Below are 26,199 nucleotides of genomic sequence, written 5' to 3'. Positions count from 1 at the left end.
ATTTCCTTTCTTATCTACAAAAGTTCCACATTTTAAAATATACACTTTTATAGTAAATCCAGATTACAAGCTTTTGCAATGTAATTATTCATTCACCCAATTATTTTAATACCACCTCTGCTTTAAGGAAAATTGTCTTAACAACTGGAGAGGAGGTCTCAACAATTTATTAATGATTAATTCAAAGTTAATTGCATTTTTTCAAGTATATTTTACCTTAACTGCTGATGAATAGGTAGACTAAAAATAAGAATATTTAAGATGACTAAAATTTTGAGCAGTAAAGTTAACAGAACAAGTTAATAACATTCTTATTTTGCATTTAAGAAATAAAATAGTAACTCACTTGAAAACTGAATTGCAAATCCAGATTTGCTGATATAAAAATCCGTGTCAAACTGGATGGTTACTATGTTGAGAGTGCTATGGACTCCTTCAGGAATAAGAGATCCACTAATTTCCTTTAATAGCATCTCATTTTCTGGTGGACCATCCCAAACGCGGAGTATATCATGTGACGCTTCCGTATCAAAAGCAAGAAACTGCAGGCTGTGGGAAAATTGTACATCTCTGTTTGATTATTCTAAACATGAGTTGAGTTTTAAATAAAGAATATAATAAATATGCATCTTTGCTTTTGTTATATATTCCTTTTATTCTACCTTCGCAAATTACAGGAATTTCGGGTATATATCCTTTTTAGCGTTCATGAATTTTAACTGCCGCAACAGCAGGTGACACTTCTAGAGGATCTTGTACATGTCAGGCACTGTGCAAGATGCATTATAAACATTTTCTTTGTTTGTTAAAATGACCCAGTGAAGCAAAAACAATTTTTATCTCAATTTTACAAACGTGGCAAATGGAGTTTAGATAGAGTGAATAAAATTTCCCAAAAGGGGGCAGAGTCATGATTTGAACTCAAGCTATCTGACTCTGTAACATACACATTTGCCGCTGTTTCAAGTTGTCTTGTTTGTTTTATCAGAATCAAATGAAGTTTATTCCAGGAATGCAAGAATAGTTCACATTCGAAAAACCATTAATACATTTTATCACAATGACAAATATAACAAAAGTCACATGAACATTCCAATGTATACAGAAAAATCATTTTTGAAAACTTCAACATCATAATCTTATCCACTAATCTAGGAGTAAAAGAGAATTTCCTGAATTTAACAAATAATGTCTACCTTCCCCCAAACAAATGCACAAAAACTGTTTCATGTTAAATCTACTGTGCTTTATGACTAATCTAGACAGAATTAGTATCTGATACTGTAACTGTAGGACCTTGAGGTCAAGTTAAAACTGACCGCATCTTATCAACAGAAAGTTAAAGTTGTTTTTCAGGGGCAAGCAAAAAAAAAAAAAATGCAAGTCATGTGGCTAGAGCATGCACAGTGGAGAATATCTTGACCTAAAATAACACCTGGAACCACAGACTTTCCCACCCCAGAACCAAAAGGACCAGGACACGACCGGAAGTTCAAAGTTGGACTCTCGTCAGAAGATAGGGGCCCACTGTCTAGGAAGATCAGGTGTCAAAGCCCCTTCCACACCTTGCCATAAATGTTTAAAGCCCTCTAGTCAAAACCTGCCCTGCCAGCACTTCCACATACCAGTCTGTTCCCCCCAAACTCTTAACTTTTGACCCAAATCCTGAATCGGGGAGATAGATTTGAGAGCTTTGCTGCCTGTCTTGCTGGTTGACCTCACAGTGAAGCCTTTTCTGTTCTCAAAAGCCAGTGGTGTAACCATTGGCTTTTTATGCACATTGGGCAGAGAACACCCTTTCTGTGTGATAACAATATTTTTTGTACTAGTGCCCAAAACTAGAAATCCAATTATATCAAAATGTTCAATGCTTTCTATACATATCACATTCATGTCTGATATGTGACTTCTCACAGATTTAAATTTGGGTTGTAATTTACTATCAAATATTGTTCTTTAATTTTTAAAAATCCCAGAATCCTGTTGAAATTATTTTCAAGTCGACTAATTCTAATATTTAAATCAGACGATGCATGATCTATAATACTAAAGAAAAATGGTCTGAGAATCGGTGAAGTTGCCGTCTGGAGTTCTGCAAATTCCCTTGCGAAAGCAACATATTGTTCACATCCACCAATGCATGGACTACATCTTTCAGTGTGTCATTTGGAGGGCAATACTTGTTTCCTATAACCATCTTCACCCCTAGAAGCCTGTCTGAAATTGCATTTATATAAAGCAGCAACTGCTAAATTCAAAGCCCTTATTTTGTGAGAGATGACACACTAAGTAGCTCATATGTCAAGAAGGATTTGTTCATTTATTAATCCATCCCCAGCCATAACCATAATAGTTAAACTAGGGCTGAAAGTACACGGTGGCCTTGGAAACCTGACTGTTGTTGATTTAGGATGAGATGGTTCTGTCCTCATCTAAGACACATCAATGTGAAGAATTGTGAGCCATCTAACCTAACTCAGCAGGAAAGAAATATCAAATATGGTTAAAGAGGCAGGGAGCAGATGCTCCAGAAATGTGCCTAAACCAGGCAAGACAGGCACTCGTTACTGAGTCCCCTTCAAGTCTTATTTGTTTTAAATGTTCGTAAGGCTGAATTTATGATAGCTACCTGCACAACTTTGTATGCCTACCAAAACAGTGGACTCGCCATCTTGAGTCATCAAGAGTAGAAGTCCCCAAAAAGCAGTAAAAATTCTCAACCTCTGTACCCTCCTATAAGTAGGAAAAGCTTCCCTCTAAAGGATTATATCAGTGACCTCTGTGGCCCATAAATCAATAAATCGTGCTTATGAATACTTTTTTCATATTTCAAACAGATGAAAACCAAATTTTACCTTGCCAAGGCTAAAAGATATTGAAAAATCTGGATATTGTTTGATAATATACATGGGAGCTGATTAGGAAATTTAGATTCCCCAGTAATTTTGAGAAAATGAAACCCATTTACCTGACAATGTTTCCTGGATCTACCTCAATCGTCCACATGCAGCGCAGATTATTGTCGTACGGAAAGGGGTAACCAGGAGATAAGATTCTTCCTGATGATTCTCCTTTAAAACGACCTCCACATTCAGCTAATAAAAAAGAATAAAAAATCTGTCACAATTTAATGCCAATCTTTTCAAACAATCTACAAATTTCTCAAGAGTATATATTTTTTCACCTTAAGGAAAATAAGGATTGATTACTTCTTTTCTTGAAAGTATACATTTGTACATGTTTTCTCAGATTAAGGTATTAATTGAAGCAAGAATACATTGCACAATAAAACAATAGAGCCTCAAGTTAGATGACATAAATGATAATAAAATAAACTTAATTAGGGAATTAAAAAAGGACACATTCAAAAACTCTGAGCTTAGGCTTCCAAACATTTTAAGAGGTATTGTTAAATAATGATAATTTTAAAAGGTGAAACAGATGACAAGTTGCTGACTGCTGGTTGTTCGCAGGCTAAATAATTCATTATCTTGCTACTCCACCTCTAAGAAAAACCAATCTTTACTGCGGTCCCTCAGGCCTTCTAAATTTCGTTGTCCTTTTATTCTTTTTTAAATCACTCTAAAGTCTTTCACTTTTAACCTCCCAAAAGTCAAAGTGGCATTTTTATTAGATTTCTTACTTCAGTTAAATCTAGTTTGGTTTTGATTTCATGTGGTCTCTAATTTTAATAAAATTTATCAAATTAAAAATGTAATTATTGTCATACAATATAACTAAACTTTCATTTTGAGGGGGATTCCCTCTTCATTTTAATACTATTTCATATATTGGGATGTCTGGAGTGATTCTATTTCAGTAAGCAGATGTTCTAGAAAAAACTCTGTACTGGAGAAGAGAAAAACCAAATGTTTTAGTTAGTTCTACATCTCTAAACCCTAGAAACAAGGAGAACACTGTGTAATACATTATACATTTGAAAATTCTCCAGATTATCCCCTTACCAAAAAACAAACCATAAACATTTTACTTTTTGCTTAAATATTTGAAGAGTCTCCTACATTTATTTTTTTGTTCTCTGCACTGTTTCTATCTTACTCAAATTCAATGACTGAATTAAGCTTCTTGGGTTTTTTTGTTTTGTTTTGTTTTTATTATTAGAGTAAAGAAGGTCAAAGACAGAAAGTTCTAGCATTTGGAAGAGACCTAATAACAACAGAATCCAATGGTTCAAATTTGTAGGCTCTATTCGTATAGGTAAATTTGTTTCAAAGATTTTAGATGTTCTATTTCACCACACTGGGATGATTAGTTTTATGTGTCAATTTGGCTGGACTATAGTACCCAGTTATTTAATCAAACACTAATCTAGGCATTCCCATGAAAGTATTTTATAGATGTGATTAACATCTACAATCAGTGGACTTTAAGAAGGAAAGGAGATACCTTGGATAACATGGGTGGCCCTCATTCAATCAACTGGAAGGTCTTATGAGCAAAAACTGAGTTTTCTAGAAAAGAAGAAATTCTCCCTCAAGACTGCAGCATCAACTCACGCCTTAGTTTCCAGCCTTTTGAACTTCCCTCTGGATTTTGGACTTTTCAGCCCCCAAACCTGCTTGAGTCAATTCCCTAAAATAAATAAATCTGTTTAGATAGATGGATAGAGAGAGAGAGAGACAGATAGATCTCGATCTCGATCTCGATCTTCAGGTCAGCCCTGGTGGCCTAATGGTTAAGTTCAGCACACTCTGCTTTGGCGGCCTGGGTTTGGCTCCTGGGTGTGGACCTACACCACTGTCTGCCAGTGGCCGTGCTGTGGTAGCAGCTCACATACAAAAAGAGGAAGATTGGTAGTGGATGTTAGCTCAGGGCAAATCTTCCTCAGCAAAAAAAGAAAAAAAGAAAAAGATCTAGATCTTCTATTGATTCTGCTTCTCTAGAAAACCCAACTGATACACACCAGTAGGCGACAAAGCAATTTTATTTTGTATTGTAACATTAATTTAATTTAATAATAACAAACTTGTCATTTTTAAAGTAAATAAGAAGACATCATTATCTCAGATGTCACCATCACTTATTGTGGTTTTTCTCATTTTTTTAACAAAAAATTTGTCGGACAACTGAACTATGTAACTATATTAATTCACTTTTCATCATTTCTTATGATTTATCACTATTATTTGCACACACTTACTATGAGAGCAAATTGGATACCTCATTCCTCCAGATTAACTTTTAATTAGTTGCAGGTCAAATTGGAAGTTTGTGCACTATGTTCTATCTTGAATTTAAACATAGCTCTTTTTTCTCCATATTTCTTTGCTACAAATATTACTTGGCACTTTGACTTCAAATGAGCCAGTGTGATAGACCATAGCACTGGAGTTCCTATTCGGACAGAAGACTTAGGTTTCCAGAATAAAAATGAAATAGTGCTTTAAGAAGGTATACAGGTTAAATCCTTCCAGCTCTGGTGCTTCAAAAATTAATTTCTGTTTGACCAATATATAAGCTTCAGAAACATAACTACTTAGAAATAATCATATAATTGAGAAAAAAGTTTCTTATTTGAGAGAGGGAAAAATAAGGCCAAATAGATATTTAAGGTTAATGAGCACATAAAATTATGATCCTAGGCCAGATGGTAAAGCTAACAATTGTGGACAGTAGAGAACACCATCTAAGATAGAATTTCATCTTCCGTTATCATGGAAATCATCAGCACGACACACCATGAGTCCAACTGTTTTCAGCTGTTATCCCTGATCATCCATTGTTGAAAAACAAAAGTCTACCCTTCTTCTGAAATCTTTAGCAGTATCAAGTCACTATGTTTTGACTTGGGACATTTGTAAATATAAAGTGCACTGATCTGCTGTAAACATAATTAAAATCTTCTTCTGATCCCAGACCAAATGTTCTTCTATTTGCATAAAATGTTTCCAAAAAATGAAGAATGTCTTCATCTTGGTTCAATACATATAGAAAATATATAGTTTTTAATGTATTTGTTTTGTGATTTTTACTTGAAGAACAACATGGCAAATTAGTATTCACAAGTTTATAGTTCTGTGCTATTATAACCCTTAATGATTTTCTGAATATATTTCTTATTCACATCAAACAATACAATCTCAGAGAGAATTAATCAGTGCTACATTTTTCTCATAACCAACGCCAGTGGGCTGACTGTTGGTCATATTCCAGAATCCCAAGCCTTGTCAACTTAGGCTCATCATTATTTCAGATATTACTCTCATAATCTATCCAAAATTCAGATTCCATTTGTAAAGAAAGAACTATGATTGCATTTTGGTTAGATAAAAACATGTTTGCTTTCTATGTGAATCAATGTTTTAATAAACCAACAGAGGCCTCATGGCATCAAAAAGACTGTGCAATTAGTTGTAACGCCTCTAGACAAGAATTTCATTTTTTTGATTTGTATTCTAGGAAGATTTGTGGAGATTCCTATACCAACCATATCAACTAACAAAGATCACAATTTGTCTCAAAAGGTGCAGGTCTGCCAACTTATCAAATTACATACATTAAATATGTGCAGTCTTTTGTGTAACAATTATACCTTAATAAAATTGTTTAAAAAAAGGATTCAGGTCAATTTTATCCATATGGGCTTATACAGAATGGATTTGTGCCTCCATAAATGCCAACAAGAAATAAGAATGACTAAAGAATCACTGTATGTCTGTTCCCTACTGAGGAGTTAGCGTTTTCTTAAATTGTTGTTTTCTTTTGTTGTCCTGGTATTCCAAGCTGGCACCTATTTATTTGGTCTTTGGAGAACAAAAAAAAAAGAAGAGGTCTTTATCAACACTTTTCTATCTACCCTCCCACCCACACATACCCAGTCATTCATTACTGATCTATAAGATGGTAGTAATAAAATAGTACTCTAGCTATGCAAAAAAGAGAGAAAATGATCCTTCTCTAGTTCATGCAGGCAATACATCTGATGTCACTGACTCTCACATGCCTCTTCTTATTGAAATTGGTCAATTATATTATGCTACATACACATAAAAAAAGCATTGCAGTTTCTTGGATTTTTGAAAAAGAGTATATATAAAGAAAGCCTTTTTAAGTTATTGAGAATAGTTTATTGTTTTTTAATCCACCTTGAGAGCAGGGTAGGCAATATTTTTTATATTAAAACAAATCTGGTCAATGTGATTCAATAAATATGTATGATTAAGAGTCTTAACATATTTTTTAGTGAGCTAAATTTTATGTCAAGATAAGAGAAATAAAATGATACTGTACCAAAAAAATGTACTCATCAATAAGATTATGAAAGGATCTCTTCACTTTCTATAATTTCCCTCTGATAAATTTGAGCTGCGACTTCATTAACCTCTTGATTTAAGGTCTGAGTTGTGTGTGGACAGAGAGAATCAATTAAAAAGGTATAGTATATTTTGATAACACTTCTATAGAAATATTTCCTGAAAATCTAAATGCATATCCTACCAATACAGGAAGGCAGAGGATAGTCCCATGCCCTTCTCTCCCCTGTCATGCACTTGAGAAGGCTACTTCCATGGAGAGTGTAGCCTGGATTGCATCCATAAATGATAGTGCTACCAGCAAAGTGGCCTTGGTCACTGATCTTGTATCCAAACTGAGGAATGCCAGGATCCTCACAATGTGAAAGTTCAAAACCTGTAAGAAGAATATAAGTTCATTAAAGACAAATTTAACAGGAAGATTTAAAATTGCACAAATAATCCCTTTCTATTACTTTAATATGGTTACATACTTTTTCCTAGTTGTATTACTCTTTCCATATTTAATTTTGATAGTATACAACAGCCATAAAGTGCTTTTTTCTTAAAATTAAAATTTGTTGTATTTTTCAAAGTTATCAATGATACTGCATAGTCTATATGACTATATCATGGCTTGTTATAGTACTAACCTTCTTGCCTGCTTCAAGCAATTTACAGCTAAATAATAGATTCTGATCAATATAACTACTAGGACTATATCATCAAAATTTCAACATTCAGACAAAGTATATGAAATCAGAATTGTCCAAGCAACAAGTAAGTCCACTGAAGTAGAACTTTAAACTGTCTAACTTTTATAGTCCTAGGAGAAAGTAAAATAATCTCGTATTTAAAAGATACTTTATCAAGAGATAATATAACATAATAATTAACTTGAAGAACTCTAAATTTTTATATTCTGCCTTCTCCGGAAATGTACTGCTCTCAAAAATTCTCACAGGAAAAAAAAAAAAAAAAAATAGAAGCTTCCTACCTGTTGTCATTTAGGAGTATAGAGAAAATATTTTTGTGTTTCTGCAGAGTTGGGGCTTTCTGCATTAATTTTACTGGAAACTTGGGACCCTGGGCTAAGGGCAACCCTTGAGAAGCTTTTTGACAACTCTAAGAGTAGAACTCCAGAGAGATCTACCTAACTCTGGAGGAGGTTTGTCTTTACATTCAAGGGAGAATGAGGCCCAGGAAGTTACAGATTATAAAAACTGGAAACACAGGAGAATAATCCAGCCCTTGGAGAGATATATTTACATTCCGAAGGTTAGAATAAAAACCCAGAATCTATTCCATCTCATCTCCAAGGAACAAAAGTTTTTCTCCCTCCTTTTGGGAGAGGAGAGGAAGACAGTTGCCTTAAGCAAAGCAAGTCCATTTTTCTTCATCCCTGTCCCTGACCACTTGTGTAGATTTTTCCATCTGATTTTCATCATGTTGCTACAGAGGTAAGGACTGGGTCAAAGCATGGGCTGATACAGTTTTTATTGTTAATATTATATTAGTTAAATAATAATAATAAATTTCTCTAGATCCAGAAGACCTTGTGTGCACATTCAAAATAAAATTAATGAAGATGAATAATAAAATTTAACAATCCTAGCACAATTCATTGTTAAGATTTTGAAAGAACTGGAATAGGATGCTTCATAATTTAAACCAAATATGACAGTAGCAATCAAAATCTAAGTTCCCTAGCTGTGGAGTTCTATTGTCTTTAGTATTTTATAAAATACATAAATGTAAGATAAATGCTATAATGAATTAGGTGCAAAATTATGTCAGTTGTAGTTTCTGAGACTAAAGGACTATAAAGAATACTCTAGATAGCCTCATGAATGAGGGAAATCTGTGATTTCAAGACAAATAATATTAGAGAAAAAGAAAAATTTTATGTGTGCCTTGAATCACATAATAATCAAAAAGAGATCTGCATCTCTTACAGGCACAGGTCCTCAGCCAAATTAATCTAGATTTGAACTACAAAGCAAAACTGTCAGAATTAGCTTACTGATGTCAATAATTTACATCATTGACTTCTTGGAGTATCAAAACATACATAAAATCATCAGAACTTGTATAGCTCGAAGTACTGAGTTACAGTACAATTTCTGTATGTTAAGGGATATGTTAGTTCTCTGAGAACATAAGGACCCCTTCCTAGTCTCTTCTGGGGAATCTTAATCATTCCCTCTTCTGTTAGCTGATAGAATTATTCTACACATTTTAATTCAGTTACAATCATTTCCTTCTTTTCTTTGCTATCCTACAGACTGGAATTATTTCATTTTTTTCTCTTTCTCACAATGCCTAGACAGCATAAATCCTGGCACATAGCAGATGTTCAATGATGTTCATGAATGAATGTGGATTCTTGGAGGCAAATATCTCTAGGAGACAACTGAAAAAGAAACTAAAGTAAGGCTGATGAGAAACTGAAATTTATGAGACAATTAAAAAAAATCTTCAGGAATTTCCTGTATGAAGCAATCTGTGACAGCCCCATTTGGGTAAAAATATGTTAAAATAAGGCAGATGCAAACAGCTTCAGAAACAGAGCCATACCATAGGCTAGAAGTTGTCGATTCAAATGGTGACATATATAAGGAGATGTAAAGGATACACGGTCAAGCAAGTCAGTCTTTCAAACATGGAAGTAGAAACAGCAGAAGCAGTAACTTTTAATTTTCAGAACATATTATTTTGCATGGATCTGCACACTTAAGACTACATTTAAAGTGTTCCTGCTCAAAAACTGCAAGTTCCCATTCCTTCTACCAGCCATAATATTCAGTTTATCATTCAAGATGCAGCCACTTTTGAGTTTTACTGTATATCATTTATCAAAATAAAAATGGAAATCAAGCTCTCTGTTCACAGTTTATTACAAAATTCATCCTTCCTTAACTTGAATGTTCTGTAAATGTGATTGGCAACTGCTGGTGATGAGGTAAAATGGAGATAGTCTTTGTAAATTAAGATAAGTTATAATACTTTGCATTGTAGATGAAAATGTACATGGACAATAGAATATATTCTACAAAGCACAACATAATTTTCTTCAATTTGGTGGAATTATTGTTGCTTATTCATAAATATTCAGAACTGTCTTATCTTTATGGAAACATTCATCTGCCAGTCTTCACTGAAAAGCTCAAATATTTGAAACTGACAATTAAATAAAGATGTGTATGAAAAATCACACATACTATAAATATTCACCATTCCTTGTGAAATTTGACACTCTGATGAAATGAAAATTTCTAGAGCAAAAATGAACTGAAAATTCCCATTGCCTAAATTCTTTTGACTTGTTGAATAACTTCGATTGAGATCTAATTCCTTTCCTGCCACCACACAGTATTTCTTTAACTGCTTCTAATTTAAAGTTATAATTTGAAACCTACAAAAGATTACAAAGGATAACATAACCTCAACATCTCATTCTATCATATTCTAGTATGATAGTTGATTCAGATTAATATTAATTTTAATTCAGATTAGTTTTCAGATTAAATTCACATTAATTAATTCACATTCACATTAATATTATTACTAAGAAATAAATATTGCAAAATAAGTTAAAGCTCCTTTTGTGTCCCTCCTCAGTCCCTTTCTGGTATTTCCCTACTGAGATCTAGCAAATATTCTGATTTAACATACTATTCTCACACGTATTTTATATTTTTACCACATGTATATGTCTATGAACAACACATAATATGTTTTGAAAGTATTAAACATTTTATAAATTATAAAATTAGTTAAAAAAATTCTTCCAAGGCTTTACTTATTGCCCAACATTGTGGTTTTGCCTTTATATTTATGCATACACACTCACACACACACATTTTATTCATTTTAACTACTTTGTGGTGTTCCATAAATTCCAAAATTCTCCAGCTGATGAGCGTTTACACTGTATCCAATTATTTGGTGCTATGAAAAGGTTACATTTCTCTGTCTCTTTTAGCACATGTGCAAGTGTTTCTATAGGGCATGTATTGCGTAGGGATTCAAAGTTCATGTTGTCCTTAAGATTCAATCAAAATCTGCTAATCTTATTTAACTTCTGCCTTGGCCTACAGAAAGATAAATAATTGAATCCCTATCTCAACATAATTTCTGTTCAACTTGTTTATGAACAACTGTCTATTCACAAAGGGTAATGTCATATCTGGTCAGCAAAACAGTACCAATAATACAATAAGGCAGATGGCTAAGATATATTAGTGATATTCTAATACTCACTTTTTAAATGTTAGTAGAATTTTTGATGTAACAAAATCACAAAGTCTATGTATGCTTCATTTTTTTGAAATTCAGTTAAAATGTAAATATATATTTATTATTGTTAAAGTTAAATTTTAGAATATTTAATGGTGAATGAAGATATGTTAATTTTATATACCAAAAGTAAGAACATTCAAACTGCTAAATAAAAAGGGAATAAGCTGTTAAGAAAATTGAGAAAGGATGTTAGCTAAATATATTAAAGTAATATACCCTTTTTGAAACCAAAAACATTAATAAAAGGTTTTTTTATTTTTTTAATTGAGATATAATTGACATATAACATTATATTAGTTTCAGGTGTACAAGAATGATTCAATATTTGTATATATTGCGAAATGATCACTACAATAAATCCAGTTAACATCCATCACTACATAGAGTTATGATTTTTTCTCTTGTGATGTTTAAGACTTAAAGTTTTTAAGATCAATTCTCACTTACAATTTTCAAATATACAATATGGTATTATTAACTATAGTCACCATGGTGTACATTACATCTCTAGGACTTATCTATTTATTTCATAACTGGAAGTTTGTACCTTTGACCACCATCACTCATTTCAAGGAGATAAGTGAAGATTAGATTATTTTAATCTCTATGGAACCCTTTGGTGGATTTAATTCATAATATTTAGCAGAATAATCTTTAAGAAGCATATTTAATATTTGGATATTAAATTCCATTTAGTCCATGGGTCTTGCAAGAAAAAGTCTTATTTTAGAATTCTTTATATTTAAATGATGATGCATATAAACCAGTCAGTCAACTTTGCCACTTTAAAATTCAAAAGCAGGAAATAATTCATGATCAGACACAACAGCTATGATAGTCCTCTGACTCAGACATAATAAAGAATACAATGGGAATAAAGACAAGAAGACAGAGGTGAACAATTATGCATTCCTTTTCTCTCACTAACCAAACTAGTAAAAAAACACACTTATTTTTCACTAATCAAACTATATCAAACTTTGAAACTACAAACTTTAAGAGAATGCTTTAAGAAGACAATCCTTAGAGTTTTGAGCCTATAGAAGTTAAGAATTTAAACAAAGAAAAAGACTGTGGAAATGATTGGTATGTATTTCCAACTGGAGGAACAGGAGGTAAGGTAGAGTTCTTTGTTTTAATGGCCATTGTTTTAAATCCTATGTTAAAGTTCTGATAAAAAAAATCTGTTAGTTTTTGTCTTGTACATCATGCATTTGTAAAGCATTCTGGGATGATTAGGTTTAGCTTTGCCTGAATATTAATTTGTAACCATCAGCCATTAGGCATTTGACCAAAATGTATAGTTGGTGCACTCTCTACATACCTAGGAATGGAATTTTACTAGATATTGCCAAATTACTCTCCTTTACCAATTTTCAAATCCCAAAGTTAAAAGAGTTTCAAGTTCTTCAAATTGTCGTCAGTATTTAGTACTGTACGTTTTTTTTTAGTTTTTACCAATTTTATGAATGTGCAATGGCATATGATTTTGGGTTTAATCTTCATTTCTTATTCAGCATGTTTTTCACTTATTGGCCACTGAAGTTTTCTCTAGTGTAAAATTTTATTTTTCCCATATTTTCTTTTAGACTATTTTTTTCTTATTGATTTGTAGGATTCCTTTCTAGAGAGCGTAGGTTTTTCTGATATGTATAATGTAAATATCTCCTTCTAAAATGTCTCATCTTTTTACTTTGTTCATGGTGTGTTTTATTATAGAGAAACTTAAAAAAATTAATAACCTGGGCTTGGTCAGGAAAATAGAAGCCACTTAGATATTCTGGGTTGCTAAACTTCAATATAAGAAATCACAGAGAAAATACAAGAAATGGAGAGGGAGTGAAGGTCAGAAGAACACTGCTGACTTTCAGGAAACCCAGGAGTTCAGGGAAGCTGCTGCCACATACAACCAACTGCCAGCTCCACACTCCTGCCGGGAGATGCTAGCGGAAAGTAATTGGCTTCTCCATCGATCCCACCTTTCAGCTCCCATAGGACTCCCTTTAATTGTCAGAATCTAAACAGAGATCTTCACTGGTAAGAGTATGCGAAATGTAGTTACCAGATTTTTAGTCTCTTCACTTCAGGGAAGTGCTTAGAAGGGCAGGAATGCTACTTACTATTGACAGATTTTTGTTTGTATATCTTGTTTTGGAAATCTTTCTCTACCTTAAAGACATAGCTATTCTAGGCGACATTTTTTTCCTAAACATTTTAAAGTTTTGACACTCATAATTCTTCAATCTGCCAGAAATTAATTTTAAGTAAAGAGTAAATTTGTAGGTCTTTAGATATTTAAGTTCAAACTTTACAAAGTTTTTGGAATGAGAAGGCTATAAAAATGGTAATGATTCTTCTGTTATTCTAGTATGAAGAAATTATATCCAATATTGTCAATGTAAATAACAGATAAGCAAAAAAGATTTCTTTAACATTTCAGTTAAAATACCTTGTACTATACAATTCAGCATCAGTCAATACTTTCTTTATTGCCTGGATAATTTGCAGATTTAAAGAATAAAGGAAATGCCAAATATATCTAAGCAGTTCATAGGATATAGAACCACATGGAGTAACTTTGTTGCTCCCTTGTAATTTACTTATTTTCTACTTGCATTTGCATTAAATAAATTATATACTAGGAATAAAGTTAGAGATAATAGGTCATCTGATTATTTTTCATGGCTAACCTTGCCAATAACATAGTGGTAACTAAATTAGAGAGTTTAAATAGGGTAAGTTATTATATATTTATAAGGCTAGGGCACAAGAAAAGGCATCACAAGATAGCTAATGCCCATCTTTAGTTTGAATATAAAATTTGAAATGGTCATGTTCCATGTAATTGAATCATTTTAAGCAAAACAACTGTTGGACTATGAGAGTTCAAATATGTCTGAATTTTTCCCTTGAGATAACAGACATTTCTTCAACAGGCATTTTAATAAATTAAATGTGCAGAGGTGATAATGAAAGGACGTCTGAGCCAAGAGGCGTGGCCTGATGGCTGGGCATCATGGACATTGACCAGATCAGCCTTTGAGAAGACAATGCTATAATCCATCAAAAAGGTGCCCTTTAGTTCTGTAATGGATGGTTGTTTAAAATACCCAGTTCCTTTCTGCTGAATGCAGTGGGGTAACTACAAATGAATAGAACTAAAGGAATGTGCAATGAAGCATATCTTCAAGAAACAGAGTTTAAAGACTTCATGAACAACATAAAAGATACGAGGCCTAAGTCATTCTCTGTAGTGAATTTGACCAGTAAGAAAGTATTCAGATTCTCAGGCATAAAATGACCAAAGTATCTTTGTGAAGAATTTCATTAAAATTAAAAAATTATTTTTTTTAACATTTACATCAACAATAAAAAAGATGTTAAATTCATGAAATTTTATTTATAAAATATCTAAAACGAGTTGGAGGTAATACAGTATAGTGATTAAGAGCATGCATTCTAGAGGTAGAGCCCGTCAGTTCAATTTCCATATCTGCACTTGTTAGTTTTGTGACCTTGAGCAAGTAATATAACCTTTCTGTGCTTTGTTTTCCCTCCTCTTCTCACTGGGTATAACAGTACCTCCCTCATAGGGTTATATCTTATACCTAGTAGGTAGTAGATAAATGTTAACTATTGTTTTTAACTCATATTAATATTACGATAATGTTGGAAGTCTCCATGTGCCTTTTAAATAAAACCCAAGCCTTACTGTTGTCTACCTTTCCCCTGCCTAGCTTCCAATTTTCTCTCTCATTTTGTCCAATTTTCCTTGCTCATCCAGCTCTAGCCACACCACTCAACCTCAGGCCTCTTTAGGCCTTTGCACTTGCTGATGTATCTGCCTAGAACCCTCTACCCTCAGATGTGTATGTAGTTGTCCCTTCTTATAATACAGGTATCAACTCAGGTGACACTTCCTCCGGGACAGTCCCTGAACAAACAAGCTCCAGTAGCCCCATCTCCTGTATTATCTATCCCATTGCCCTGTTATAAAGTATTTCTAAATACAGTTCTCTTATCTTTTGTTCCTATCTTTATTTTCTGCCTTGTCTCAAAAAAAAAGTTAGCTCCACATGATCAGGAACTTTGTCTCATTCACTGTTCTCTTTATCCTCAGAGCATAAAACATTCTAGTGGGGAAAGATAAAATCTGAACCTATGACCAATAAATAATAAATAAGTTAGTTCCAGGAGAGGAATAAAAAGGAAGATAAGACAGGTCAACAAACAGAAATGATGTTACTACAATTTAGCCTTCAGAGAGATACAGCAAAAGACACCAGATTTAGGAACGCATTCTTGAAACGTGCATTGAGGGGGGAAGGAGTCTAGTCAGAGTAGCCTATCGGGTTTTGCTAAATTCTGTTATAGAGTTATCCAGAGCAGAGTGATGTTTTAGGGAGTATACTTATACTGAGATCTTAACTTCTGACCTGTTCTTCCAGCTTTTGAAGACAGGAATGGTAATTTTCTCCCACTTTACTCCACTAAACCCGCTAGGAGAGACAGTTGTGCCTTAACAGGTCACAGGGAAATTAACAACTAATTTGTATTATATTAAGCACCTAAAGTATGACTCATCTAGATCTTCATTTAGGGTGAGTTTCTGATTTGTCAAGGTCAAGAGTAATTGATAGCTATTGTTTTGAGAAGAATTGAAGAGTGGTCTGACTCGAGGAGGTAATTAATTTTGAGAGGCTGGAGGGATGACGAACCGTGGAACTCCCTAATGGCAGTCAAGTTCTGACCAAGTTTGTCACAAAGGCTTTATATTAAACCAACACAGCTGTCCACATTTCAATTTTCTAATTAAACTAGAGCTGATTGAGAAACTTTTTGGGAGAAGAAGGAGACATTTTCTCCCCTCAGGTGTGGTATAGCATTTTTATACCAGGTATGTACATATAATTTATTTATTGGTGGAAGAAAGTGAGAGAAGCTCACTGTCTTCTTAGCATAGCATAGCTAAAACTATTAACAATGGGTGAGCCAAATGCTTTTCCTTTCTAAGCACCCAAGAGTCTCTGGGCTTCCGTGACACCATAAATCAAGGTGGCATATATTAATACAATATTTTTAAACTTATTTTTTCAAATATCTTTTATAGCTGTACATTGTAGTAGACACTGTAAGTTGTCTTGTTAATGTCTCTTCTTCTCTTCCTCCTCACTAACAAAACCCTGATTTTGTTCCCGGCAGTAATCGAATCATATCAGGCAGTATATCGCAATGGTCTAACCCTAAACCAATTACTTAGTCTGCCAAATACTTCATTCTCTAGATTGCCTTGCTGGAAAATTTAGGCGTAACCACATGGCCCAGTTTTGGAAAAAGAAAGATAAGAGAATGTCTGACAGAAGATTTGACATTCCTAATAAAAGGGACACGAGGTTGGCACTCTGTTCCCTCTTTCTTCCTGCCTTGAACATGCCGAGTTAAAGTAGCCATCTTATGACTCTGTCACAACAAGCATGAGGGAAAAAGTGGATACTATAGAAATGTCACAACAGAAAGACGGGCAGGACACTTGTCGACTAGGTTGAGCAGTTAAATCAAGACCTAACTACCTTCTTTCTTTTATATGAGAAATATAAATCCTGGTTGTTTAAGCCAGTTAAGTTTTCCATTCCTTGAGGCTAAAAGCAGCATCTCAGCCACTGTTTCCACTAGTCCATTTGCTATTCTTAGTGATTATATAATAAATAAACCGATAAGACAGTTGAAATAAAATGCATCTTAAATGCCTGTTCTAAAATATTTCTTCATTTTTATCTCAGGCAAATGTGATTCTGTCTACTTAAAATTGAACATAACCAGACAACAAGTGTTAAGTCAACAAAACGGATAATAGGAAGATAGATAGAACATGACTATCATTAGGTTGGGTGTCATTAGATAACTGTGGTTATAAAAGGCTTGTTTGTGCTAAACTAGAATTGTGAGAAGCCAGGCATGCGTGGCTAATCTGAATTGGACTATTTGCTGTATTTGCCTTGAATGTGCTTGATATGGTTTTCCCATTCTCTGTGCTTTTCTTCACCCTACTGTCTTTGCCTGGAATACTCTCCACCATTTCCTTCTGTGACCCATCAAGCCTACCTTTAACACTACCTCATTCATGAATCCTTACCTGATCTGTCCTAGCCAAATGTCCTCTCTCCTGTCTCTAATTCTCTTAATGTGAATACAGGGAATCCCTCTGCATCACATAGGGTTCTCTTAGATGTTTCAGAAACAAAACTGGAATAGTAATTGTAAAGGGAACAACCACAGAATGTCAGGGGTGGAGTAGGCCTTAGGAAATGATTGGATACAGGGATTACAACACAAATACATGGTCTTTTCCATTTTCCTCCATGTTTGAATACCTTAGCAAATTCTCTAATGTTCAAAAGTTGATTAATTACTGCTTCTAAGAATTTAATGAATATTTAAAATATGTGGCCTAGTAGAATCTTCCTCTATATCACAAAAGCATTTTATAAAGTCAATAGTCAGATCATATGTTAATTTACCAAGAATATGTAAAAAGATGCAATAGAACTAAAACTGACTAAAGACTTTATGAAGGGAAATGGCCCCCTAAAGAACTACGTACAATATGTTTGCAAAAAAGTATAACAACAATACAATGTGATTACTGCTACATTAGTTGTAGATATAAATACTGCAAAAGAAATGTCAAAATGTGGGGTAACTCCAGAGGCCGGCTCTATGGCATAGTGGTTAAGGTCATGCTCAGCTTCGGCTGCCCAGGGTCTGCTGGTTTGGATCCTGGGTGCAGACCTAGCTCGTCAAGCCATGCTGTGGCAGCAACCCACATAAAATAGAGAAAGATTGGCACAGACGTTAGCTCAGTGACAATCTTCCTCATAAAAAAAAAGAACCCAAAAAAAGTAGGATAACTCTGGCTGAAAGAATCAGGGTAAGCGCCAGTGGGGACATATTTGAGATAGGTCTTAAAGTTCAATAGTTCAACTGATGCCCCAGGTGGGTGGGACATAGCTGAAAAAGAAAGCAGCTGGGGCACAGGTGCTATGGCTGGGGCTCAGAACACAGCTGTTGGTTCACAAAATCATAGGAGCATTTCCTGACCTGGTGATATCTAGGAGACTTTCGAAGTAGGCTATAAACATTTTAATTCCAGATCTGAGACTGAAACATTTTAGCTTCAGTTCTGAGACTGAAACATATTTATAGATGTACATTTGCCCTTTTTAAAAATAATTGTTTTTATAGTCTCTTCCCAATTCTATAGCTTCCCAGCTTCATAATGACACACATCTTATAATGAACAACTAGAGTCATTAAGAAGAGCTACTTCAAGTATTTGCTTTTTAAGGTTTCTCTTTTTTGACATCCAATAGCTCACATCACAACATAGCTCACATGAATGACAATGAAGTCAATGATTTTACTCCAGACACCTGAGCACCCCATACAATTTTAAATCCAGGTATGTCTTACAATGCCCAGTATATTTGCATCAATACTCTCAATTAACATAGAATTTAAATATCAGAAAAAGAAATCTAATTTTCCTCTATGAAACCCATTAACATTTTAGACAAGGAGAAATGCAAAATGATGCAAAACAAAGAAAGTCCATTATACAAACATTGAGCCATAACATGAAAATGTCAGCAGCCCTGTTAAAAACTAAGAAAGGGAAGAGGAAAATAGCTTAAAAAATATCTGCCCTTCTGAGCAGATCACACCAATTAGATTTGAGCAATGATCCTCAATACCATTACTTTTAGTCCATAAGCCCAGTAATATCTGTAAACATGATTTACTTGGATTTTTATTTGTCTTTGGGAGGACTTCATTAGGAATCACATTGTACCTAGCAGTTCTCAGGATTTAAAAATATGTATTCAAGATTCATTCTGTTAATTTATGTTTACTTAATTTAATCATGCAACAACTCTAGCACAGGTAGAAATAAGCCTTGAAATAAACAGGGAGCAAGAGTAATCTCTCCTGAGTATACACCAGGATATTTTAATATACTGAGTCATTATACTTTCCTGTCTCCTACTTCTGATATCATTAAGAAAGAATATTTTTACAAATGATAATTAGATTCATATTCCCATGTGAATATCTTTGATGCTATAACCTTTTTAATTTTTCAGTTTCTGTAATAGTTTCTGTTCATCTGACTTCTTAAGAAAATTTATAGGGGTCATTAGATTTTTTCAAATATTCTAACAGTAAAGATTTCTGAATATTGCTACTTAATTTATTTTGTTATATTAAATGAACATTCTGAACTTCCAAGAACCAATTTGATGTGATAGAGTGTAAATTTATTAAACACACAGCCAGTAACCACTTTGGTTTTACATCCACTTTACTTTCTTAGAGTCTTACACAGAGTAGAAGCTCAATAAATATATTATTTGAACATAATTTATTGTTCATTGATGTAATTCATCCATTTCTTATATTATAGTGCTGGTAAAATAGATTCATTTAATTCATATAACAACAGATGTAACCCACCGACCTATGGTTTTCAGTCTTGAACTTCTACCTATTTAATTGTCAGAATAGCTGATTTAAGTATAATAAAGTAGATCTGTAAGAATTTAATTTTAGTAAGTCAATTCAACACAAAAGCAAAACAATCTAAAAACTTTAGCTTCTCTTTAGTGCATAATTATCCGAAACCATCCAATTATCATTACTGACTGACCAACTATAACTACTGCACACGTAGTGTGTTTAGCACTTACAGATGGGAGCTCAAACATTGAATTTCCATCTATTAAAAAGTATAATTGTATTTCTCAAATATTGAATGAGGAGAATATTGCTATTTAAAAAAAATACATAAATAAGCCCAAAGCCACAAATTACTTAACCTCTCTGAACCTTAGTTGTTTCAATTGTAAAATGGCAACTGTTAGAATGTCTGTAACTTATGGAGTTGTTGTTAGGGTCAAATAAAATTATACATGTAGAAAGGAGTTGTAAACTGCAAATTGATGATCAAATTTTAGACATAACTTCACCTTGTGTATTGCAATTATTTAATAAATATTCAGCATTTATATTTGCCAATTTTACTCTACCAAAATACTTACTGGTATAGACAAGTTGAAAGCCTTCATCTGTCCCTTCAGAATCTGAATTAAATTCTAGCCAGAGCTGATTTGAAGTACTGCTAAGAGTCAGTCCTCGCATAGATGCACCAGAGAAAGCACCTAGTAGATGAGTTGTTTTATCTTTTCCATCATAAATCTGCAAAATATATTTATAATTAAAACATAATATACCAACAGACTAATTCAGATCATGTATTTATATCTATGAAGAAGAGGAAATTATTATACTTGTCCTAAATCAGGTCACTACATGTTTTCCAAGGATAATTACATATATTAACTCCTACAAATATCAGGTTAAGCATTACAATTCCCATGGATAATTTTAAAGTGCTAAGTTCAGTAAACTCTAAGCAATACTCAAATTCATGTTATACAACTTTTGCTCTTATAATAAAAACAATGTCCTTTTATAGCAGACTATTTAAAATTGAGAATATGTACAGAAAGATTGGATTCCAAGACTGGTTGGTTGGTTGTTTTCATGCAGCTTACTCAAGGGGACCAAATACGTACTTTTCTAAGAACATGATTAACATAAAATATACTTACTTCTTTTGCAATTTATATAACTTATCCATGTCCCTTAACTTATTTCATTTTTGACGTTCTTTAAAATATTGAGTACTAAATGCTTTTAGAAACTAATTTAACAAGGCAAAATATACAAAAGCAAAATTGATAAGTTGCCAAACATCCCTCTATCATTCTCATTCTTCTGAAGGTGCAAGTTCTCATTGTACTCTAATTTGCTTTTCTTTTTTTTGCTGAGGAAGATTCGCCCTGAGCTAAGATCTGTGCCAATGTTCCCCTATTTCTTACATGGGATATCTCCACAGCATGGCTGATGAGTGGAATAGGTCCGCACCCAAGATCTGAACCCATGAACCCTGAACCACTGAAGCAGAGCACACAGAACAACTCAGCCAGAAGGCCAGCCCCTCTTTCTCTTTTTTCATATGTGAGCCACTACCACAGCATGGCCACTGATGAGTGGTGTAGGTCTGTACCCAAGAACCGAATCAGGGCCGCTGAAGTGGTGCGTGCCAAACTTAACCACTAGGCACAACAGCTGGTTTAAGTTTGCTTTTCTTTTATCAATGCATTATTGACATCTCTTCAGGTCAGCAGATATAGATTCTTCTTTTTGAGAGCTGTATAATATTTCATACAGTGACACTACCACAACTTGCTCTATCATTCCAATATTAATGAACTCAAGATTTTTCCACTAAAAGTAATACTGAAATAAACACCTTTTACATATAACCCCAGATTTTTTGGTTCTTGTATTTCAATAAGAAAGTTTACAAAATATGGGATTTCTGTGCTAAGATTTTCATGTATTGCCAGATTATTTTCCAAAAAGTGTATAGTAATTAGACTGAAGGTTTACCAACAGTGGATGCTACCATTCTTTTTCACTTGAGGCATGAATTTTCAATGTGGAAGTTATCCCCAGGTGGGTGAAAATTGGTTCTTGGGAAGATGATAAAGTGTTAGATATGATGATTTGCTGTCCTACAAAGATCAACTCTATCTGATAAACCTTATTCCGTAGTATTTAGTTTCATAGACTTGGGGCTGGGGCTCCTTAGGTGAATGATAACGAATTTAAAAAGTTGAGAAATATTGCCCAAAGTTACTTGTCTCTTGATTGAAATTGCATTACTTCTGACTTGGCATCAGAGTAAAAATTATGTCACTGAACTCCAGTTCAGCAATTTTGCCATAGCACGAGTATTGCCTAAAAGTTGTATTCATTACAGTGATGTCACTTAAGAAATGATTTTCAGGTGGTACATGGTGGAATTTTTTATTATTATATTAATCTGCATGATATACTTTTCTTGTGCTAAATTGTGGATTTAATTTGATAATCTATTTAGACTGTTTACTATAATTTATAAACAGAAACTTATATATGATTTTTAAATTCTTGCTTTTTTCCAAATTATCTTTATCATGTTTAGTATTACGTTGATGTTAATTTAATAAGATGAATTGGGAAATTTTCACTATATTTCTAATATTGCAATTATTCAAATAAAATAATGAGACTTTTCCATCTACAGAGTCAAGATTTTCTTCAACTCAAGGAAATGTTCTTGAGTTTTTGTTAACTTAATTATTCATTGTCTATTTGATCCTTTCATTTTCCACCTAGAATGCCTATTATTTGCATATTCAGTCTCAAAAACTGTACTGCAATTCCTATATTTTCTCTTCTGAAATGTATCTGTCTTTTCTCTGTACTATAAACAATCCTTCCCTGGATCTTCCACACTAACAATTAGATTTTCAGCAATGACTAATCTCTTTTTAGATTTTTTATTAAAATCTCAAGTTTTAAATATTTGGTCAGGTTCTGGAAAGTCTGTCTGTCTGTCTGTCTCTCTCTCTCTCTCTGTACTCTGCATTATCTCAAGATTTCTCATAACTTTCAAAATTATTTTCAAATTTCTCTTTTAATGGTTCCATAGTTCAAATTTAATGCATATCACCTGTTTTATGTATTTAACTAGGACTTTCTTCCATCTGGTTACTGAATTCCCAGAAGTATGTTTATTTATCTTTAGCTATTTATAGTTTTATGTTGCTTTATTACTGATACAGGTTTCAAGTGTTACCAAGACAACAGACAAAGGTTTTCTTTAACATTCTATACAAATGTAGTTTTTGTTCAGAGCCCCTAGATTCTTCTTGTACCCATATTAGCTATACCTTTTCTGTAAAGAAATTCTTAAGTCTCCAGTGACAAGGCCCTCTGTGCTCAATCCCTTTGTGACTGAAAGAATCTACAGCATCACATGCACCCTCCAGGCTCTATCAGCTTATTTACTTGTTGTTATATTACCAAAGAGAGGGCGGTGGAAATAAGAGGGAGAAAAAGAGAAAGTGAGAGTCTTAAATTCAAGCCAACATGGTCACTGAATTCCTAACAGCAAACATCTTCCTGGTCTCTCTCTTCTTTTGAAAGGGTCTTTCTGAAAATTTTTTTTTTTAATGTGTTAAAGAGTATTTAAAGCAAGAATTTATTTGTCTTCAAGAAAGCTAAACAAAATGATGAGGTTTGTTTGCTCCGGAATGTTTTTTGTTTGACTACCTAAGATTCAATTTTTCGTTTCTTAAGAATAGTAGGCACCAGGGATGATTCGGAGGCAAGGAAACACTGATAATCAGAAAACACAACTTCTGTATCCGTGAGTTTAAAATGTTCAATATTTTCAGAAGTCTGCTTCTGAATACATGTGTTTTATGACTCTCTATGTGATATAGTTTATAAATCCTACAGTTAAAACTACACATTCACAACCAAACCATTTAACCAGCCGATTCAATCGATCTTACTTTGTGGTTAATATTGCCAAGGTAACCTCAAAGAATATTTTCCTTTCAATTCTGTTACTTCTCACCAACATATAATTTCATTCTTATGTTAAATATAAGAATTGATTTTTAGATTCAACTAGTTCTGCTTTCATGTGTGGATACATTGTAAGAACTTTCAGTTCGTCAAAAACAGCCAAATAAAGGGAAAATATAAACTAAGCAACTACTTGATGTAACTGAGTAAATAAAAATTGGTTGTTAAAATATGTTTTTAGTTTTTAAGAAAAAAATCTCTCAATTTTTTTCTCAAATTTCAGGTGGTAATGAAAAAGAGATGTAATGATAGCAGAAACCATTACTTTACTCCATACATATAAATCATTCCTATATATAATAACATAAAAAGTTACAAGATGATTCAACACATTTAGTTTCATGCATTGTGTTAGGTGCTGGGAATAAAATGGAGAAAGAAAAATTAAGACATCACTCTCAACCTGAAGGAGATTTAAAAAAATAATCCAATATTTTGTGTTGCAAGAGAGACAAATTTATATTGTCTTTCTACTTTTAAAGCTAGAAGCATACTTTTTTATTTCTCAAAATAAACTTTCTTTAAGAAATTATTTTAAAAATAATCATCAAAAGAAAATGCATGAAAAAAGCTATTTTCAAAAGAAAAGAATTCTCTTAAGCCTAGCTAAGAGGATCTAACAGTTTATTTAACAAAGTCAAGTCAAAAGGTAGAAGACAAATAATATAGAAGCACCACTATAATCATCAAATGAAAATGAAGTGTGATCATTCAATTGTGAAATTTTGGAAGCATGTATAAAATTATCAAATCAAAATGAAACGCAAGTGTAAACTAGGAAGGCTTCAAAAAGAGAAGAGTTTTATAGTAATGATCAAGTCAGCGCTGTTTAACTTGTAAATAAAATCCTTCAAATGGATTAAAATACATATGGAAGCATAAAGGTAACAAAGAAGGACAAAGCAGTACAGCCAAAGACAAATTACTTTTGAAGTAAATAGGAATACAAGCACACAAATAAGAAAATCAAACAAACAAAATGTACCTTTCACTTAAAAGTAACTTTATAGCACAGAGTGCTTATATTGGGTCTGATCACAACCACACAGAACTTTTATTTGAGATTATTGCTTCTCATATTTCTATTCTAAATAAAACCAGGATCTTTAAGTACGTTTTTATTTATTTGAGCCTATTTGCCTTTTTCTTTTTGAAAGTATATTATTGTTATTTTCAGCATATGTCTTAATATCTTGTTTTTTCAGAAATTTAAAAAAGAATATGATAACTGTATAATATTACATGTTTTAGTTGGAAGGGAGAGGACTCTGGTGTTCTCCACAGAAATGTTCTCAGTTACTTAGTGCCTAATTCAGATGATGAAGACTTAAGTTTTATGTCAAATGCAGAATTTCAAGTTGACTTTAATATCATGAAAGGCATTGAGAGCTTTCATAACATTAATGAAACACTTTGATGAATCTCTAATTTATTAAAGGGTTGCAATTAATCTCGTAGTCTTACACTAGAATACACTAGAATTTAATATTGCCTTGTTTCAATTATCAAACCTTTTGTGATGGATCAGGGCCTGAAATTTAGTTATGGTGTAGGGACTCTCCTAGATCTGGAACGTCAAACCCTATTATGCTCATGAACACTCAAAACTGTTGTTGTTGTTAATAGTAAAATAAATGCATAATTAGAACGCAGATTATCAGTTATTTCTCTAATGAATTAGCAAGTAAGCTGTTATCTGAACCCCAAAGCAGAAAGTACAGAAAAAAGTCCAATCAAAAGAAAGAAAGCACATATATACACATGTATAATTATACAAACTTTCAAATCATTTCTGCTTATGGGGTCTAGAATTTTCGTTATTGGTCATTTGTTTTATAGGTTGATTTGGAAATTTAAATAAATTTTTCTAATAAGGTGAGTGAGATGTCAAAGTTTGAATGAAAAACAAAAATAATTTTTACAATGGTTAACCGAAAAGGACAATATTCTAACCCTTATTATGTTCTCTCCAAAGATAATATGAAGCAGAGCGGAGAACTTTTGTTTATATTCAAATATTTATCTCTTTGAAATGGCTATATAATGTGTACTCAATTGTAAGAGTTAGTATACTGTAGTGAGAGAGTCAAGGGGCACAATG

General features: G+C 33.1%; 1 protein-coding gene across 1 annotated transcript in view; it reads right to left on the bottom strand.

The window, feature by feature from the left end:
- CSMD3 (CUB and Sushi multiple domains 3) overlaps positions 1-26,199 on the bottom strand; it is a 1,175,747-nt gene that overhangs the window by 285,925 nt on the left and 863,623 nt on the right. Inside the window, exons 24-27 of the mRNA XM_046642300.1 lie at positions 20,651-20,807; positions 7,459-7,650; positions 2,969-3,095; positions 347-549 (exon numbers count right to left, since the gene is read on the bottom strand). Of these exons, the coding sequence (XP_046498256.1) occupies positions 347-549; positions 2,969-3,095; positions 7,459-7,650; positions 20,651-20,807 (679 nt within the window). The remainder of the gene's footprint in view (positions 1-346; positions 550-2,968; positions 3,096-7,458; positions 7,651-20,650; positions 20,808-26,199) is intronic.

This window comes from Equus quagga, chromosome 16 (assembly GCF_021613505.1).
Source record: "Equus quagga isolate Etosha38 chromosome 16, UCLA_HA_Equagga_1.0, whole genome shotgun sequence".
Lineage (NCBI taxonomy): Eukaryota > Metazoa > Chordata > Mammalia > Perissodactyla > Equidae > Equus > Equus quagga.
This window is presented reverse-complemented; position numbering and strand designations above follow the sequence as displayed.